This window comes from Culex pipiens, chromosome 2, assembly GCF_016801865.2.
Source record: "Culex pipiens pallens isolate TS chromosome 2, TS_CPP_V2, whole genome shotgun sequence".
NCBI lineage: Eukaryota > Metazoa > Arthropoda > Insecta > Diptera > Culicidae > Culex > Culex pipiens.
In genome coordinates, this window is record NC_068938.1 from 29,753,872 (window position 1) to 29,772,172 (window position 18,301).

At 36.4% G+C, this 18,301-nt stretch overlaps 2 protein-coding genes across 6 annotated transcripts in view; one reads left to right on the forward strand and one right to left on the reverse strand.

Annotated features, from left to right (window-relative positions):
- LOC120421993 (serine-rich adhesin for platelets) overlaps window positions 1-9,872 on the forward strand; it is a 121,285-nt gene extending 111,413 nt beyond the window's left edge. For all 5 annotated transcript variants that reach the window (XR_005606060.2, XR_005606062.2, XR_005606063.2 and 2 more), the window contains one exon: window positions 8,859-9,872. Coding sequence is in view for 1 of the 5 variants with exons in the window: in XM_039585305.2 (XP_039441239.1) it covers window positions 8,859-8,883 (25 nt within the window). In the remaining 4 variants the exon portion in view is untranslated. The remainder of the gene's footprint in view (window positions 1-8,858) is intronic.
- LOC120421995 (argininosuccinate lyase) lies at window positions 9,652-16,446 on the reverse strand. Its single transcript, XM_039585307.1, has 2 exons — window positions 15,207-16,446; window positions 9,652-10,101 (listed from the first exon to the last, which is right to left on the reverse strand). The coding sequence occupies exons 1-2, from the start codon at window positions 16,359-16,361 to the stop codon at window positions 9,829-9,831; spliced, it is 1,428 nt and encodes a 475-aa protein (XP_039441241.1). The 5' UTR covers window positions 16,362-16,446; the 3' UTR covers window positions 9,652-9,828.
- Between the last annotated feature and the right edge of the window lie 1,855 nt (window positions 16,447-18,301).

Below are 18,301 nucleotides of genomic sequence, written 5' to 3' on the forward strand. Positions count from 1 at the left end.
GAAGTTTGGAGCACCCTGGAGCTAAAAACTAAGCTTAACTTTTTATCTTTTTTCATTTTTAATTACAGTAAAATTTTCAAATTACTTATGCAAAATCCTTTCTATAGGAAGGACTTTCTATAGGAAGCGATCATGAAAATAAACTTTATAAATCTTCAAGTTAACTATAGTCGATTGTAAATCAAACTTTGTCAACTTCAAAAAGCTCATTGTCCTCTAATAGCCGTGATCAAATTTGTTTGGTGAGGGACATTTCGCCTAAGGTCGATACGCCTAAGGTCGATACGCCTAATGGATATTTCGCCCAAGATCGTTTAGCCGAATGAAAAAAAACGACAGAATACGAATTGTGAAGAATAAAAAAGGGAAATTCGGATATGTTTGGCATTCGGTTCTATTTCCATCCAATGTGCAAATTCTCACCAAATGAACAAATTTGAATAAATTCTATGGATTTTAAATTTATTTAAACATTTTTTTTGACAACAAATTGTTTTTCACATAATAGTTTCTATGGGATTCTGCATTCTTTTCATATTGATCAGTTCTTTGGAAAATAATTGGTCAATAAAAATATATTCTATGAGTTTCTGCATTCTTGAAAACATGAATTCTTTGTATAAATTTAAAGGATGGTAATTTAGGATATATGTTTTTAAATGTTTTTTTTTCTGTGAAATTTGTTTTCCATTTTTTTGAACATTTTAACTTTTGAAAGAGTAATTTTCATTTATTTTTGTTAGGTTTTATTTATTGCAAACATGAAAAGCTCCTTGGACTCCAAATTAAAGAGTTTTCAGAAAAAAATATAATTCTGTTTATTTTTTAATGCATTGGCCGATTCTTAACAAATGATCAACGATTCATCAAAAAATAAAAAGATATAAATATTGAATGAACAAGCCATAGTTTCAACATTTGCATGGAAAAAAGTGTTTTAAAATGCATTTTACACTAGTTCAGTTGTTTTGCAATCATTAGTTTTCAAAATATGTAAGATCTGACAAAAAAAAATTAGCGAAAAAAAACATTTTGCGATAATAAACATCGAAAATTTTCAAAAATTCGATAGATTTTTAAATCAACTCAAACATGCTGAAAATGATTCTAAACGCAGGGGAATGCATTTTAAATTGATTTCAGCTGATTGCAGTTCAATTTCCATTGAAATTTTGAAGTTTTTTGAAAAAAGTTTTTTTTTGCCCCCTGATTTTTCGGGCCAACTTTGAAGGGGGGGAGACAAAAACTTTAAATAAAATTTGTACCAGCCTTAATTACACTTTTATGTCCTTATTTTAATCTAAATACAGCGATTCCTCGTCAAACCAGCAGGATCTAAATATCAAAAGTGCTCCGTTTTGTCTAAAATTTGGTATGGGAGTTCCTTGGCCAAAATGATTACACCCATATTTTTTTAATTGGATATTAGGGTAGTCCTATCAGAAATAAGGTAAATCATATTTAAAAAAAATCGTATTTCCGGAACGGCTGAATTAATTTTAGCTTGTCACGTTTCAAAAGAAAGGTGATTGGTGGGGCTTACATTTACAGTTAAAATAAAAACTTTGTTAGCTGATTTGAAGGTCTCGGAACTAAAGAGCTCACAGCTGAAAATATTTTTATATGATTTTTCAGGATATATTAAGTAATATATCCAGAAATTGTAAATATCCATTTATAGGATTCTGAGACATGATTGAAAAAAAAAAATGATGGGAATTCGGAACATTAATTGAACATAAAGCACCATGCGTCTCCAGCAAAATGTACAGGTAACTCATTTCGATGGAGAAGCATGGTACTTTTAGTTCGATAGAACTACCGAAATCCGATAATATTATTCCAAAAAAATATATCTCAGAATTCTGGTAACACCAAATTTGCGTTTCAGTCATGACTACAGTTCTTACAGGATTTTTGTACATTGTATACAATTTAATGTAAGAATTATTTAACAGGTTTCCAAACTAATAAAAATAATCCAAAAACATACAGAAATTTTGATACGAATTTTGATGCAAAGTTTGTTCTGCCATTCGAATTACAATTTTATCCAACTTCACATAAAAATCAGACTTCAATAACGAACCAAAAACTGTTCCAATTTACAAACTTTAAACTACCGAAAGCTCTTAAGATTTATCCAACTGGGAGCGATGATTTCCAAAGTTTTATTCTTTATCCTTCGATTTTGCAACCACTCCACTTTAGGTTCAACAAACAAGAAAAAAAAAACTTTTCGCATCCAAATCGTCCCCAACCATTGATCCCATCTCAACCATATGCTGCACAATACCTTATGACCAGAGAACTGTGACTTCTCTTCATGATTACAGTTCAACCCTGCCTTGAATTTCACAATCCTGATCCAACCTACGTGCAGATCGATGCATCTGGCCAGCCCAGGCCAACCTCTCAACATCCCGTATAGGGGAAATTCTCGTATGTTTGGCAGGTTAAACACACGCTCCTAACTCCATCTAATTTGCTGATTTTCACTATTTAAATAACTAATTTTGCAAAACTTTTGATAGAAACTTCCTTGCTCACTTCTTAATGAGCTATTTATCACTCGATTTCAGTCGAAAACGCTTTTAATTAGCTTTAATTGAATGTCAAAGTTCTGACCTGCCAACATTAGAGGCACGCTGGAATTAGATGCTGTTCCCCTAGTTTGTCGTAATCTAACCGCAACTATAAACGTCTGATAACGCGCCTAAACCGTGCATCATAGTAATGTCTAACGATTAATAAAGAAGATTGCAGTCTCGAACTCTCTCGGGTTGAACTCAACCGTTGACCGTTGTCCGGCGACGACGGCGACGACGCCGCGGAATACCCGGATCATCGCCAGCTGCACTTTCCGCTCGATTTGCCGCGATAGCGAAACAATCAATCGTCGTCGTTAACCCCGTTGGCGTTGCTTTAGTTGGACCTGAAATTGAGGTCATCTGCTGCGACTGATTTTGCTCGCTGATGGCTTGGAATATATAGTGCAATCACGTGGATCAGCGGTGATTGCGCGTATGATATTGATCACGCGTGTTACGTGGAGATTTTACTCACGTAGCTTGAACTGCGTGATTGTGGCTACGAGGTTCATTTGTTTATGATTTTTTTACTAAGAACAGTCAATCTGATAGCTGATTACCACGGAACTATTTACATTTCAATAGAAATGGAAGCAAATATTTTAATAATCAGCTAATCTTAATGAAGAAACATTACAAAAACCCGATTTAATATCACCAGAGGTGAAATAGAGCCTTTCTTACAAAATGATGAAACTCCGAAAAATATATTGGTGCAATTAATTTTTCAGAAAGATAATGATACCACCCAGTGAGCATTTGACCTAAAGAGTTCGTTTCGCGGTGCCTGTCCGTCGGGACGCATTTTGATTCGCGTTCCGTTTTCGTCGATCGTCGTCGGTGTGTATTTCGGGTGAGTTCGTGCGTGTGTGTGTGTGTGTGTGAAGGTGCGGCTAGCTCTAGTTGTCACGATGACAGCAGAGCTGAGCCAGTTCGTTTCGCGGTGCCTGTCCGTCGGGACGCATTTTTTCTTTTTCGCGTTCCGTTTTCGTCGATCGTCGTCGGTGTGTATTTCGGGTGAGTTCGTGCGTGTGTGTGTGTGAAGGTGCGGCTAGCTCTAGTTGTCACGATGACAGCAGAGCTGAGCCAGTTCGTTTCGCGGTGCCTGTCCGTCGGGACGCATTTTGATTCGCGTTCCGTTTTCGTCGATCGTCGTCGGTGTGTATTTCGGGTGAGTTCGTGCGTGTGTGTGTGTGAAGGTGCGGCTAGCTCTAGTTGTCACGATGACAGCAGAGCTGAGCCAGTTCGTTTCGCGGTGCCTGTCCGTCGGGACGCATTTTGATTCGCGTTCCGTTTTCGTCGATCGTCGTCGGTGTGTATTTCGGGTGAGTTCGTGCGTGTGTGTGTGTGAAGGTGCGGCTAGCTCTGGTTGTCACGATGACAGCAGAGCTGAGCCAGTTCGTTTCGCGGTGCCTGTCCGTCGGGACGCATTTTTTTTTCGCGTTCCGTTTTCGTCCATCGTCGTCGGTGTGTTTTTCTCGTTAGTCTTGTATTTGATACACATCACAGTCGGATTTCTTTTTTCTATGATTTGCAATTGTTTCACGGGAAGATTCTTTTTAAATTGCGTTAGCAAAATATAAATTATCATTCAATTCGACCATTCGTTTTCCGCGAATCACGGCGACAAATATTGTTTCAACGCGATTGTTCAAACCCTTCAGATAACATCATAACTCATCAGTCATTAATTAGTCGCTCATCTTATAATAATTTAAAAGTATAAATAGTTTCAGGTCAACTCTACGTAAATATGTTACGCTGAGTTAAATATTTCACCTTTTAATCACAAATTATTTTGATCCTATCTTTCCACAGCCGGCTGTCTAAGATTGAATCATTTATGCTAAATTTAACACCAAATAACCGGGAATGGTCTCATCCGCATCATCCGATTGATTGCCTTGAGAATACATAATACATCACCCTATTCAACAAAATTCATTGATTATTGGGCCACATCATCATCTTCTATGATGAATCCTGGCCATTACCCTTTCCCACTAACAAAATCCCAAGTAGACGTAGTTTTCCGGCACACGCGGGGGTGTGGATATCGTATAGAACCCACCCTTGGTAGCAGCCTGTGCTAACTAACATTCCCGTCCCATCCCCTCGAGATCTACAAACTGACATGGCGGGCGCCGTTGGTGGCCAACGACTGTTTCCTATTCGCACCGGCTCTAGTTTTGATGATCGTGATGTTTTATCTTTTCAGCGCATTCATGCATGCTGTTGATAAGGGAAACATCATTTGATCGTTGGAGCGTGTGACCAGTTGTGCTGATGGGATATTACGGTCCTGTTCAGCAACGGAGAAGGACAACCATGGGTGGTCTCTCATGCTCATGCTCATGCTCATGCTCACCCAGTGAGCATTTGACCTAAAGCTTTGAATCGTTTTAGACTAAACCACGAATGCCATTTTTTTTTTAATTTCAGAGGTACACAGCTAAAAAAGTAGTTATCCATCTGCGTGTAAAAGCCCTGGGTGTAAAATAAATATTGCATTATTTTATGCAATTTTATGTAATTTTACACCCTGAAATATGTAGCCCATCAGTATGGGAAACCTACTTGACCAAAATGTCAAGCTCATATATGCGTTTATCCTTTCAGCTTAACATCGGTCTGATGGCCGAGTGGGCTAAGGCGCCAGTCTTTACTGTTGGTGGTGGGTTTGAATCCCGTCAGTTGCAACTGTTTTTTGTGTTTGCAAAAATTGTACATGCAGCGTGTAATATTAAGTGTTTATTTGACGAAGGTGATGTGCATGCTTTTGCATGCGATTTTACCATCGGATTTTTTGCTGTGTACATTCTGGGTCGCAAGATAATTATATTTAATTAAGAAATACTTGTTGGAATTACATTATTAGAAAAAAATAAAGGGTACTCAGTCATGAATATTAGTCTATGATTAACTTGAAAAAAAAATGTATCGATATTGCACTTTGTCGATCTAATATTAGAAGCCAGAAAGCACATTTTCACTCGCAGCGTAAAACGCGCAAGCGTAAATGAGCTGGCGTTTACGCTTCGACTTGACGACTTGTCGATCTTTCGAGCGAGAATGAGCCGGGACTTCGAATTTGATGTTCAGTATATGATTTTGTATAAAACCAAAAATTTAATAGGAAAAAATAGGGTAAAAATAAGACGAAAAACACTAATATGGCTATATCTCTGGAAATACATTTTGGAAAAGCTTCAAATTTTGGGCCCAAGCAGTTTATGGTGCATGTTTTCGAATGGCTTTTTGTTTGAAACTGAATACTTTTAATTTGATAGTGTTATCTGTAAAATAGTCCAAAAAATACCTCTAAAAATGGCTTTGACCACATTTACTGGTCGAAAATTGTGAATCGAAAAATAAAATGTTCGTCTCCGACCCCACGGCTACAGATCTGACTTATAAAAATTGTGGGTTTTACGAGCGGTTTTCCAGTGATGGAAGACACAAATTTTTAAGAGCGGATACAGACATCGCTCATGTATTTCAGAAAAAGAGCTCTCGTAAATCAGACTTTGAGTTCCGGGTTTCGGGCCAAAATTCAATCGAAAGAGCGCATCTAAACCTTCAATTTAGTAATAGGATTTTTTCCTGGGACAAATCCTCGCCGTGCACGATTTTTTATGATTTCTGAGAAAAACGTGTTTCCAAAAGCAAACTTTAAAACTTTCTTTTGTAAGAAAGGCAAAAAGATTTACAAATATTAATTAAATACGTGTTGAGTTTTCTGGTTTGACGCCAGCACAATTCAATAACAATATTTACATCACGTTTTAAACCGGCAATCAGTCGGCCGAGGAATTTGCGTTTCAAAATTTACTAAACAGATCTAGTACAAATTAAATCTAAGACAAACCCACAGAATAATAATTATATATTCTTGGTTAAAAAATAAAAGATTTTGGCCATGTTTTGGCCGAATAAGACATTTGCAAATATTGTTGTACACAAGCTGTAAAAATAGGGTTCCAATCAAATGCCAAGATTAAGGTTGGAAAAACTTGAAAAATATATATCAGAAAACGATATACAATACAATACGATATGATTTATATATATAATTATAAAAATTAAAAACAACAGTTTCACAAAATGTGCAGTGTTTGAAATTTTGTTTTACGATCAACAATATTTTAAACTGATTCCAACTATATACACGCAAGGTCTTGTCGCTTGATTGGAATCCTTTTTTTTCATGATTTATTTTAAATTATTATTTTCATTACTAAAATTTTATTACTAAAAAATACGTGTTTATTTATAAATTCGAATGTTTGGAACTAAAAAAAAGGCATTTTTTTTGCCTAGAGCTAAAAATGGTGAAAAATCTGGTACCAGAATTATACATTTTTGAAAAATATTAACATTTTTGAAGAAACAGAAAATATTTTATTTTTCAATTATAATTTTAAGGTGCAAAATCACATTTGCAATCGAAAATGAGCATCATTTTTTTATAAATTGCACCGTTTTGAAGTTATTGGCATTTTTAGATAATTTTTTTCGGTTTTTGAATGTTTTTTCTTCAAAATATATTTTGCTTGCAATTTAAAAATAATTCATAAAGGAAAAACACCCCTGCAAAAAATATTTTTGAAATGCTGCAAATGATTCCTACAAGGTTTTTTTTACATTATTGATCGAGTTGCTGCAAAAGTATAATTTTGTGAAAATGAGTTCATCTCAGTGTCACCTAATTGCCCTCATTTTTGAACTAGTCATACTATTAGTTCGATTTTCAATGTCAAAAAATGAAACTTTTATTCCGAATATTTAGAATCAAGAGAAACTTATTAAAGGGGCTGAAAACACTAATATTTTCAAATGTTGGGCTATGTTTTCAAATACCGAAAATATTTTGATAGAACATTGAATATCGACACAATACTTTTCGAGATATCAAAACTATAAATCAAATATTTGTTGAAAAAAAATTAAAGTGCCTATAACTAACCGAAGCAATTTTGCATAAATAGTTTTTCCATATACGACTTTATCCATAAAGTACGTCACGCAAAAATCAGCCAAAATTTACCCCCTCCCCCCCCCCCCCCCTTTGTCACGCTTTTCCTATACTTATAACATGCAATGTAACACTTGCTCAGACCCAATTTTCTCTCTGTAACTTTGAAAACCGGGCAATTCGTTTGTGAGATACAGCCTCACAATAAATTCGAATCGATGAAAAGGAGTTTTTCTTAGTGTTACCTAATTGTCCTGTAATTTTCAACTGACGATATCTCGAAAAATGTGGTCCAATTTTCAATGCTAAAAATCAAACTTTTGTGAAATTTTCTGATCTTTTAAATAGATGTCTTTTTTAGTCCCCTAAAACATAAAAAATTGCAAAATAAAAAAATACGTATTGTGAGAATTTAATTTTAAGTGAAAAAAAGTTAAATAAAAAAATCGGATTTTATTTTTTTTTCCGTGTACCTATTTTTTCGAATAGTCCTAATCATACCCTACAACTTTGACGAAGACACCAAATCCATCATCTTCTCAAGGCGAAATCTTAGAGAACTACTCAACTTGAAAACGGTACACTCTATCAAAAAAATGTGTCAAGCATTTTCGATTGCTTATTTAATTTTGCATCCAATATTTATTTTTTAAATTTTGTTTGACAATATTTTAGTTTTTTTTATATCAGACTTTTTTCCAAAAAAGAAACATATCTTGTGTATCAGTATATAATTATTCATGTTTTTAGAAAATGTGCGAAAGTTTTTTTTAAATATATCTATAAAAGCAATTATGACAAGACGTTAGTTTTGTTCTGTTAATTTTTAAAACAAACGAATTGTAAAATAAATAAAAATATTGCTTTGTTTTCTTGAGCTTTTGCGTCGCAAAATTTGTAAACCATCAGCATTGACGTCTTTTCCAAACGGCTTAATCATAGGTACAGGTATTACCTAACACATCGCGCCATTACTAATTTGTTTTAACAACAAATCCCCACAATCAGCATCAGAGATGCAATTTTGTAAACTAACCGACGTTAACCAGTAATAACCGCATGCAACTGCAATCTGGCTGTTCTTTCCCCCACTTTTCTTATCACAAACTTTGTGTTCCAATCCGTTCCAGGTCACCGGCTAAAACAAATCCCACCTCTTTCTCGCTAAACTGCGCCATTTTAACTAAAAAAAGCTTCTTTGTATACAACCAAATTGTTTTGACTAAAATAATCCCCATCATGTACGTCTTTGTTTGTAACCCACTTTCTTAACGAACTTTGAACGTTTCCAGATCATCCAGAAAGCATCACCGGTGAGCGCAACTCGACCACACCACCACAGAAATTCGAAGCCAGGACGTCGAAGTTTGAAAATTAAGCACAACTTGGGAGCACAGTTGATCGATTGTTGTGAAAATGAGAAAGAAAGCGAATTCGAATTGATACTAACAACACAGAGTCAAAAATATGAAGAGTGATTTAAACACACACACACACGCACGTATACTAAATTTAGTAGCACTTACTAACACGGATCTCGAAGAATGCAGAGAACAAACTTTGTAAAAATGATAATTTTTAAGAAGACGATTTTTTTGTGTGTAGAAGCACCGCAGAACGCGAAACTTTAAAAAGAAATTAAACTCTCTTTACACGAATAGATGCTTAATGTATAGAAACAGTGTTTGCTTGTTCCTATTGTGTGGTTTGATTCTAACTAAATACTGAGATTTTGAGAAAAAACAAAAATGCTAGGCCGAAAGGTCAAACGATAAGCCGGAGAGGACTTCCTCTTAAGCGAAAAAGTAAGGGAAGTTCACGCGCAGCGCTTTGTTCTATTATTACAGTAAGAAGTATGTTTATCAATTTTGCTTGCCAGGACGTAACAATCTTGAAGGGTGTTTCTTTTTATTTTCCGCATTAACGCGCTACTAATCTGACTCAGCATGTGAGCGAAGTGAGTGATAGATTGAGTCGAGGGAGAAAGAGTAATAAAAAGACAATCATTTTTTTTATACTTAGGCTTACGATGCACGATTTGTACAAGGTCCTTTATTAGTCACAACAGGGAAAATAGTACAGATCTTCTTTTTTTTTGTTTATTTTGCAGTGTATACTTAAGCGACTTAACACTCTTTTCTATACTACAGTTTAATATATAATATGAAAAAAACATGGTCAAATGATATTTATACAGTTTACAAAAATACACACGAAACAAATAAAAACAAATTACTATACGCTAAAACGCAAAACATTTCCTCACACCGCCTCGGAAAGAAACTCCTTCAGCAGGTTGATCTGCTCCTGGACGGAAATCTTGGACGTGCCGCCGACCACCGTGTACTGCTCGACGCTGTTCTCGTAGTTCCAGAGGGCGCTCACCGTTTCGTCAAAGTACGGGCAGATGTCCTGCAGGTCCTCCAGCGTGAGCTTGTTGATCGGGATCTTGACCTTCTCGGAGAAGGCGACCACCTCGCCGCAGATGTGGTGCGCCTCCCGGAAGGGGATTCCGCGGCGGACCAGGTAGTAGGCCTGGGGAGATGAGAGAAAAAAGTGATTAGAGTCTTTTGGATTTTTGATTTGGTTGAGAAATTGAAATATTTATAGCTCCAACCAATCAATTTAAAAAATGAAAAGAAATACTAGAAATAGTTGGCAATAGGTCCTATCAGCCATCTTGACCTTCACCACTCATTTGCATTTTTATCAACAAAAAAACTGAATTTTCATATTTTTTTAGTTGAGAGCATTCAGAATATCAACAGAAGAACATATTAGTAGAAAAAAATCGTTGTAGAAGCAATCAACGATTTTACAAATAACCCTAAAATAATCAGTAACAGTTTGCCGTAGGTTTATATTTGGCAATGTGGAAGAGCGAGTATTCTGAACGATTGGTGTAGAAGTGACAAACGGTAGAAAACGGTCAGAGCAGTTTTTTGTCGCTTTTGATTTGTGGTCGCGGAGTGAATGAGTCTTTTTGGAGCAACCAGGACCCTTGTTCTAAAGCATTTAAGATTCAATTTACGATAACATTTATTATATATTTTCAAGATTCAAACAATATTTTAAGTTTTGTCTCCCTTTCAATTAATAATTTTCATAAAAAATCAGGGGCCTGCAAAAAAATATTACTAAAATTAAATACATTAAAAAATCTATTTCAACTACTTACTCAAATGTATTAAACATTATTTTTTCAATTTTCGAACAAATCGAACACTGATGAGCATTCATAAACAATTGAACTGAAATCTCCTCAATATGTTGCATATAACATGTTGAAAGTTTTTTTTTAATGATATGTCATTTTGAGAACTACACTTAAAAATTGTAATTTAGTTAATTTTTATTTTTTAACTCTCCCTTGGTTTCGACCAGGGCTAAGAAACAAAAACACTAATAATAATATGTTATGGACTTAAAAAAAAGGATTTTTCTTGCAGGCCAAGGATTGATACCTAAGAGCATGCAATGGCACTGACCTTGTTGCGTGCTCTTCGGTTGACGTCCACGTAAGGAACATCCTGGAAGGAGCGCAACTAACAACATCCGTAGTTCTGTTAGATCATCCGAATTATCTTGATCAGAACAGTACAGCTCTGGTTCCTTGCGAGTGTCCTATTTTCTTACCTCCACGTTGGCTTGGTTTTCATGATGACCTAGCTGGTGGCCTGTGGAAACGGATCGTAAACCTTTGACCAGCGAGGGTCAGAGTCGAGACGGCTAAAAGAAAGGGGCGCGACAATGTGGGAAAGGGAAGTAATTTGTGATTGTAGAAGGTATTGTTTGAATTCGCAGTATGTTGAGTCAACTGCTGTGGATGTACCTGAAACATCGCACAACGGGTTTCTCTTCCCTTCATTCTCAGCTACCACCCATCTCCTATTTTTATTAAGCTCTACTGATTCTCAATTCTTCACTGATTCTTCTGTTTAATATCCCACATTTGATTTTAATTTTACTAACTTTTGATTCTCTTATCTCTCAAAGCTTTTCCACTCTTTTCTATCAATTGATACTGCTGTAACAAACTTTGTTTTGTTTTTTTTTCCTTAAAAAATTTACTTTTTCTTAATGTACTAGTAACACAGACAAGCTTGTCTGTGCTAGTAATATCAAGTCTATTTATCATTTGCCTAATCTTTTTTTGATTTTATTGCGAATTTATTTATTTGAATAATTCTTTATCTGTCCTATAAATTATCATTACTATGTTCTAAGCTTGTTTTGTATCTCTATTTATTAACTATTGTCTAATTTTACATCTAATACATCTAGCTTCTCATTTTTATTCTTTAAAATACGCTCATCATTCTCTTACTATTGATTCTTGATTTTTATAAAATAATTCTCTGTTACTGTCTATTGTTATCAATCTTCACCCTTTTCTTCAAACAAGTGAGGTTTGAGCCCTTACTCAATTTATGGAATGGTTAAAGGATTAACACAGATATTACTGTATTGTATTTTTGGTAAACTTTTATAACATGCTTAGGACCAAAAATTGTAACAAAACACCGCGACAAAAGAAATAGCAACATATAAACACGACTCAACACTAGGAAAGATTTCAGGAGAAAACAATACACAGTAAAATAACAACTAGTTTTTGAATTCAAACTAAAAATAAAACAGTTTTTGCTTTAATGAAAATTGATAGGCACACTTTAAATGGTTAGGCGCTTATACTTACATCAAACCCTACGTAATGTACCACCCCCGGCCGAGTTAAAATGCGTAACCGGAAAAGAAGGTGTGCATGCCTGGCACGAACACTCAAAGCGTGTTCTAGCGTGCTGCTCGTACTGACTCAGAGCAAGGGTGAGATGTAGGTGTAAGGGCAGTGCGTGTTCGTCGGGAACCTGGTGCATAAGATCGGTCAAGGCCCGTTCTTACACTGAAAATTGCGAAAAATTGCGAATTGCGACTTAAAAAAAGGATTTTTCTTAACTAATAGATTTTTTTCAACATTACTTATTTTTATTAGGTATTTTTAGTACAATCATTACTAAAAGGAGGAAAAGACAACTTATGATATCAAATTCTTGATCTATCATAGTGTCATATGAATCAAATTCTACGATACGTTTTTCAACAATTACACTCAGTGGTTGACTAAACTGAACTGAACAAAATCGGCAAAAACCAAAAATAGAAAATGATGAAACTTTTTCCCAACATTTTTAAATATTTTTTTAATGAATCAATACGGTTTTGTATGAAACTGTTTGTAACTTTTTGGCCATAGTTTAGTTAAAAATCAATTAGAAAGTTGTCAACAGAACACATTTCAATTGATTCCGAAAAGATTTTTTTTGACGTAGACTTACGTCTTTGTCGAAGGTACTGGGGTGCCATTCCAAAAAACCCGGGCCGAAGGCCCTGGAATATTGCGTTATCCGTCAATCGCTTATATCTTCCTTCCCTCAAATCGAATCGGCACGATTTTGGTTCCATTCGATTCGAAAATTATTCAGCAATTTGCTATTAAATTTTCAATGTTGGCAAAATAGTTTTACTATTGAAACAACTCAATGTTTTAAAATGTTTTCAAAAACTGCGCCAGATTTCAGACCATCATTCACGTCTCAGACGTCGGACCGGCAGCAGCAGCAGGAGAGAGAGGGACCAGAACTGCAAAAGAAGTGCGCATCGCCTTCTCGTCGTCACCGTCAGCCAGTTTCCTCTCGATGGCCGGACCGTTTGGATCTTTCGTGGTAGGGGGTGAGGACTTCCCAACTCTTCGGAGTTGCCTCACTCCCCTTCTCTCGTCCCACCCGTGATGAGTCGGTGAAATGCCTTTCAGGAACTAGTGTTGGTCTTCGGGGGTGACGGATTGCACAGCTTTCTGAGGCTGCTCCTCCCCAACCCCTCTCTCTCTCCCCCACATTATGCTACCAATCTTTCATTCGGTACGCGAAAAAATCGTTTTTCGTTCTTCTCTCCTACATTCGATGTTTCCATTGTTTAATAAGGATTGAGTTGACTGGAGTGTGTAAGTTCTGTCTTGTTGGGGAGTCCATCTCCCATTTACGATCTTATTCCGTTAATGTATTTCAAGTATCTAGCTAATTCTTCAAAATTAAGATATGGAAAACTCTATGTCCACATCTCAAAACTTTACGTAGTCTGCGCCATTCCGGTTATGTCTGTGATATAACTACTTTGACTTTTTAATTTTTCATATATCATACAGATTTTCATAAAATCAACAAAATTGTGAAAAAGCTGGGGAAATGATTTAATTAGCTATTTAAATAAATTTATTTTAAAAAAACATTTAATGGTCAAATAAAAGGCCATTCAATCAGCAGAAGACATAATAAAACGATATGATACCGAGTAATTGAAATTCTAATTCTTAGTACAAAAGATAAATAAAAAAAATCAAGTCTAAATAGAGAAAATATAAAATCATTTATTTTATCGATTGCTCAACTTGTTATGTTCATTCAATTATTAAAAAAAATCAATTCATTTATTAATTAAATGTTTCATTTCTAGATTAAATTTTCAAAACAACCTATCCCTCATGGGTTTCCTATGCAGATAGGGCCTTTTGAAAATTTAATCGAGATTTAATGTTTACATTTTTCGAACATTAATTTTAACAACAACTAATAATTTAAAAATAGAAATGAACTTTGATTTAACTGAACTTGATGCTTAATCTATGATTAATACAGAGTAATACTCATGAAGTGTGTTGAAAATGTTAGAACTCATTTACTTGATTATCATAAATTTTAGTTTGTGATAATGATAATGTCATGATCAACATATAAATAAATTATCAAAGATTGAAACTTTAAAAATATCGGAGATCTGACAAATAAGAGAATCATTAAAAGCTACCTTACTAGGGAAAATTCTCGTATGTTTGGCAGGTTAAGCACTCGCTGCTGACTCCATCCAATTTGCTGGTTTTACTATTTAAACAATTTATTTTGTAAAACTGTTGATAAGAACTTGCTTGCTCACTTCCTATAATTGAGCTATTTATCACTCGATTTCAGTTGAAAACGCTTTTTATATGCTGTACTTGAACTTCAAAGTGCTGGTATAGCAACATTAGAGGCACGATAGAGTTAGATGCTGCTCCCCTAATGGTCACTGACTTCATCAATTCAATTTGGCCAGATGGACCAACTGTGGTCTTAGCCTGTCTTTTGACAACCACAAAAAAAAATCAATTCAATTTACACAATTTTAGGCTGAAATTTGAAAGAAACGAAAGAACTCTCAAAATCACCCTGTGAAAAAATATGTTTCCTAACAACATTTTTTTCGAATCACAATTGAAAAAAAATATGAAAAAACGTGCATGGACGTTGTGTGGCCTACATGTACATGTATTGGATAATTTAAATATATATGAAACCAAAGAAGTCTTACCGGTTCAATAATATTTGAAAATAAATTGAAATCCTATCAATGTCACCTCGGTTTACGTTAACTTCTTAAGAAATGATTTTGTAGTAACGACTCTCTCATGTTTTCGATTGTTCTATTGAATTGAATAATTTTCAAATAAAGGTCTAACAAATTTATAGCGTCTACTCATGACCCGAAGCTCTTCGCTAATTTGGTTAAGTTACCTACAACAACCCCAACCAAACCCCCCAAGTACTCACCATATCGGTCGCCAGCATGTCGTACCCGAGCGCGCTCAGACAGCGATCCTCGTCGACGCGCATCGTCCCAATCACGCCCGTCATCAGCGTCAGCGACAGCAAGCTCTGGTCAAACACCGCAAACATCCCGCTCTTATCGCACTGCAAATCTTTGTTGTACGTCGACGGTAGCCCCTTCAGGGTCATCAGCAGGCCGCAATGCTGGCCAAAAACGCTACCGGCGATACCTCGGATGAGTTCCAGCGAATCGGGATTGCGCTTCTGCGGCATCAAGCTGCTTCCGGTGGTGTACTCTTCCGAGAGTTCGAGGAAGTTGTACTCTTTGGTGGAGAACAGGATCAAATCTTCGGCCAGTCGGCTGAGGTGAACTCCGGTTAGGGTGCACAGGAAGTTGAACTCGACGACAAAGTCGCGATCGCTGACGGCGGTCATGCTGTTGTAGGTTACTCCGTTGAAGCCCAGGTCGTCGGCGAGCTTGTGACGGTTAATGTTGAAGGGGTTGCCGGCGAGGGCACCACTTCCTAGGGGAAGGACGTTCATGCGCTTGAGGAACTCAGCGACCCGATGGTAGTCTTCTTTGAAGTAGAAAGCGTAGCTTAGGATCCAGTGACTGAAGCGGACCGGTTGTCCACGCTGCATGTGGGTATAGCCCGGCATCAACACGTCGATGTACTTCTCCGCAACTTCGTTGATCTTCTTGATCAGCTCACCCAGCTGTTTGAGCAGATCCTTGACGGCGTCCCTCATCCACAGCTTCATGTCCAGGACGACCTGCTCATTGCGGCTTCGTCCAGTGTGCAACTTTCCGCCGATCTGTGGCCCAACGATCTCGATCAACCTGCGCTCGTTGACCGTGTGCACATCTTCATCCCGTGGCATCAACTTGATCGTACCCTTGATCCACTCTTCACGCACCGTCTCCAACCCATAGCAGATCACCTTAAACTCACTCTGCGTCAACAGCTTTGCTTCGGCCAAACTTCTCGCGTACGCCACACTACCATCAATATCCTCCGCGTACAGCCGCTTGTCCACCGTCAACGAGTTATTCACCCGCGACAGGACGTGATCGGTTCCCTTCGAGTAGCGACCACCCCACAGCTTGAACGGGGTCGCCACCTCACTTTTCTTATCTTCACCACGTCGCGAACTCATCCTCGCTTTCTCTCTTTTTACAAGGAACTTCTTCCTGGAAGATCTTCAAACGATCACCGCAAACCAACTGAATCCCGCACGGTACCTCGCGCCGGCTTAAATAAGGATCCCAAACAACCACAACCGTACGATCGGACGCGCCCCGAGTCCTTATCAACCGCGGACACACACCACGGAGAGAACCTGGAATCTACTGCGCCGTAACCGCGTTATCAGTGCGCTCTCGCGCGCGCACTCTCAGATGAGCGAAAGTTTACACTTTCTCTCAAAGCCGGCGTTCAGAATCTGCTCGGGATCTTATCGGTGATCGGAACGACGTCAATCTTGATCAGCGTAATCTGGCAAGAGCCAGACAGGCGCGGTTACTGGGAAGAGTCCATAGTGCGGTTGCAACGGGTGGATTCCCCGCAGATTTGCCGCGTGCTGAGTTCAAAAACGAACTCACAGTAGGTCAAACGCAATCTACACACTCTGTAGATTAGAATGCGAGCAGTTGTTTTTTACCCGAAAAAAGAATGGAAAGATTTTCTTAAATTGAGCAGTTCTCTAGGATTTCGGTCATTCGATTTTTTTTGTATTTTTTAATCCGACTGAAACTTTATTGGTGCCTTCGGTATGCCCAAAGAAGCCATTTTGCATTATTAGTTTGTCCATATAATTTTCCATACAAATTTGGCAGCTGTCCATACAAAAATGATGTATGAAAATTCAAAAATCTGTATCTTTTAAAGGAATTTTTTGATCGATTTGGTATCTTCGGCAAAGTTGAAGGTATGGATACGGACTACACTGGAAAAAAATAATACACGGTAAAAAAATTTGGTGATTTATTTATATAACTTTTTATCACTAAAACTTGAATTGCAAAAAAACACTATTTTTAATTTTTTTTATTTTTTGATATGTTTTAGAGGACATAAAATGCCAACTTTTCAGAAATTTCCAGGTTGTGCAAAAAATCTTTGAGCGAGTTATGAATTTTTGAATTAATACTGTTTTTTTCAAAAAATCGAAATATTGGTCGCAAAAATTTTTCAACTTCATTTTTCGATGCAAAATCAAATTTGCAATCAAAAAGTACTTTAGTAAAATTTTGATAAAGTGCACCGTTTTCAAGTTATAGCCATATTTAGGTGACTTTTTTGAAAATAGTCGCAGTTTTTCATTTTTTTAAATTAGTGCACATGTTTGCCCACTTTTGGAAAAAATATTTTTGAAAAGCTGAGGAAATTCTCTATACTTTGCTTCTTTGGACTTTGTTGATACGACCTTTAGTTGCTGAGATATTGCAATGCAAAGGTTTAAAAAAAGGAAAATTGATTTTTTCTAAGTCTCACCTAAACAGCCCACCATCTTTTAATGTCGATATCTCAGGAGCTAATGTTCCGATTTTCAATGTTAATATATGAAACATTTGTGAAATTTTCCGATCTTTTCGAAAACAATATTTTCAAAATTTTTAAACCAAGACTAACATTTTAAAAGGGCGTAATATTGAATGTTTGGCCCTTTTGAAATGTTAGTCTTGATTTGAAAATTTTGAAAATATTGTTTTCGAAAAGATCGGAAAATTTCACAAATGTTTCATATATTAAAATTGAAAATCGGACCATAAGATGCTGAGATATCGACATTGGAAAATGGTGGGTTGTTTGGGTGAGACTTAGAAAACATCAATTTTCCTGTTTTTAAACCTTTGCATTGCAATATCTCAGTAACTAAAGGTCGTATCAATAAAGTCCGAAGAAGCAAAATATAGAGAATTTTCTCAGCTTTTCAAAAATATTTTTTTCAAAAGTGTGCAAATATGTGCACTAATTTTAAAAAATGAAAAACTGCGACTATTTTCAAAAAAGTTACTTAAATATGGATTTAACTTGAAAACGGTGCACTTTATCAAAATTTTACAAAAGTACTTTTTGATTGCAAATTTGATTTTA

Coding starts and splice junctions, on each gene's coding strand:
- LOC120421995 (XM_039585307.1), bottom strand. CDS start 16,361: ATGAGTTCGCGACGTGGTGAAGATAAGAAAAGTGAGGTGGCGACCCCG. Junction 10,102..15,206: donor ACATGCTGGCGACCGATATG/GTGAGTACTTGG, acceptor TCATCTCCCCAG/GCCTACTACCTGGTCCGCCG.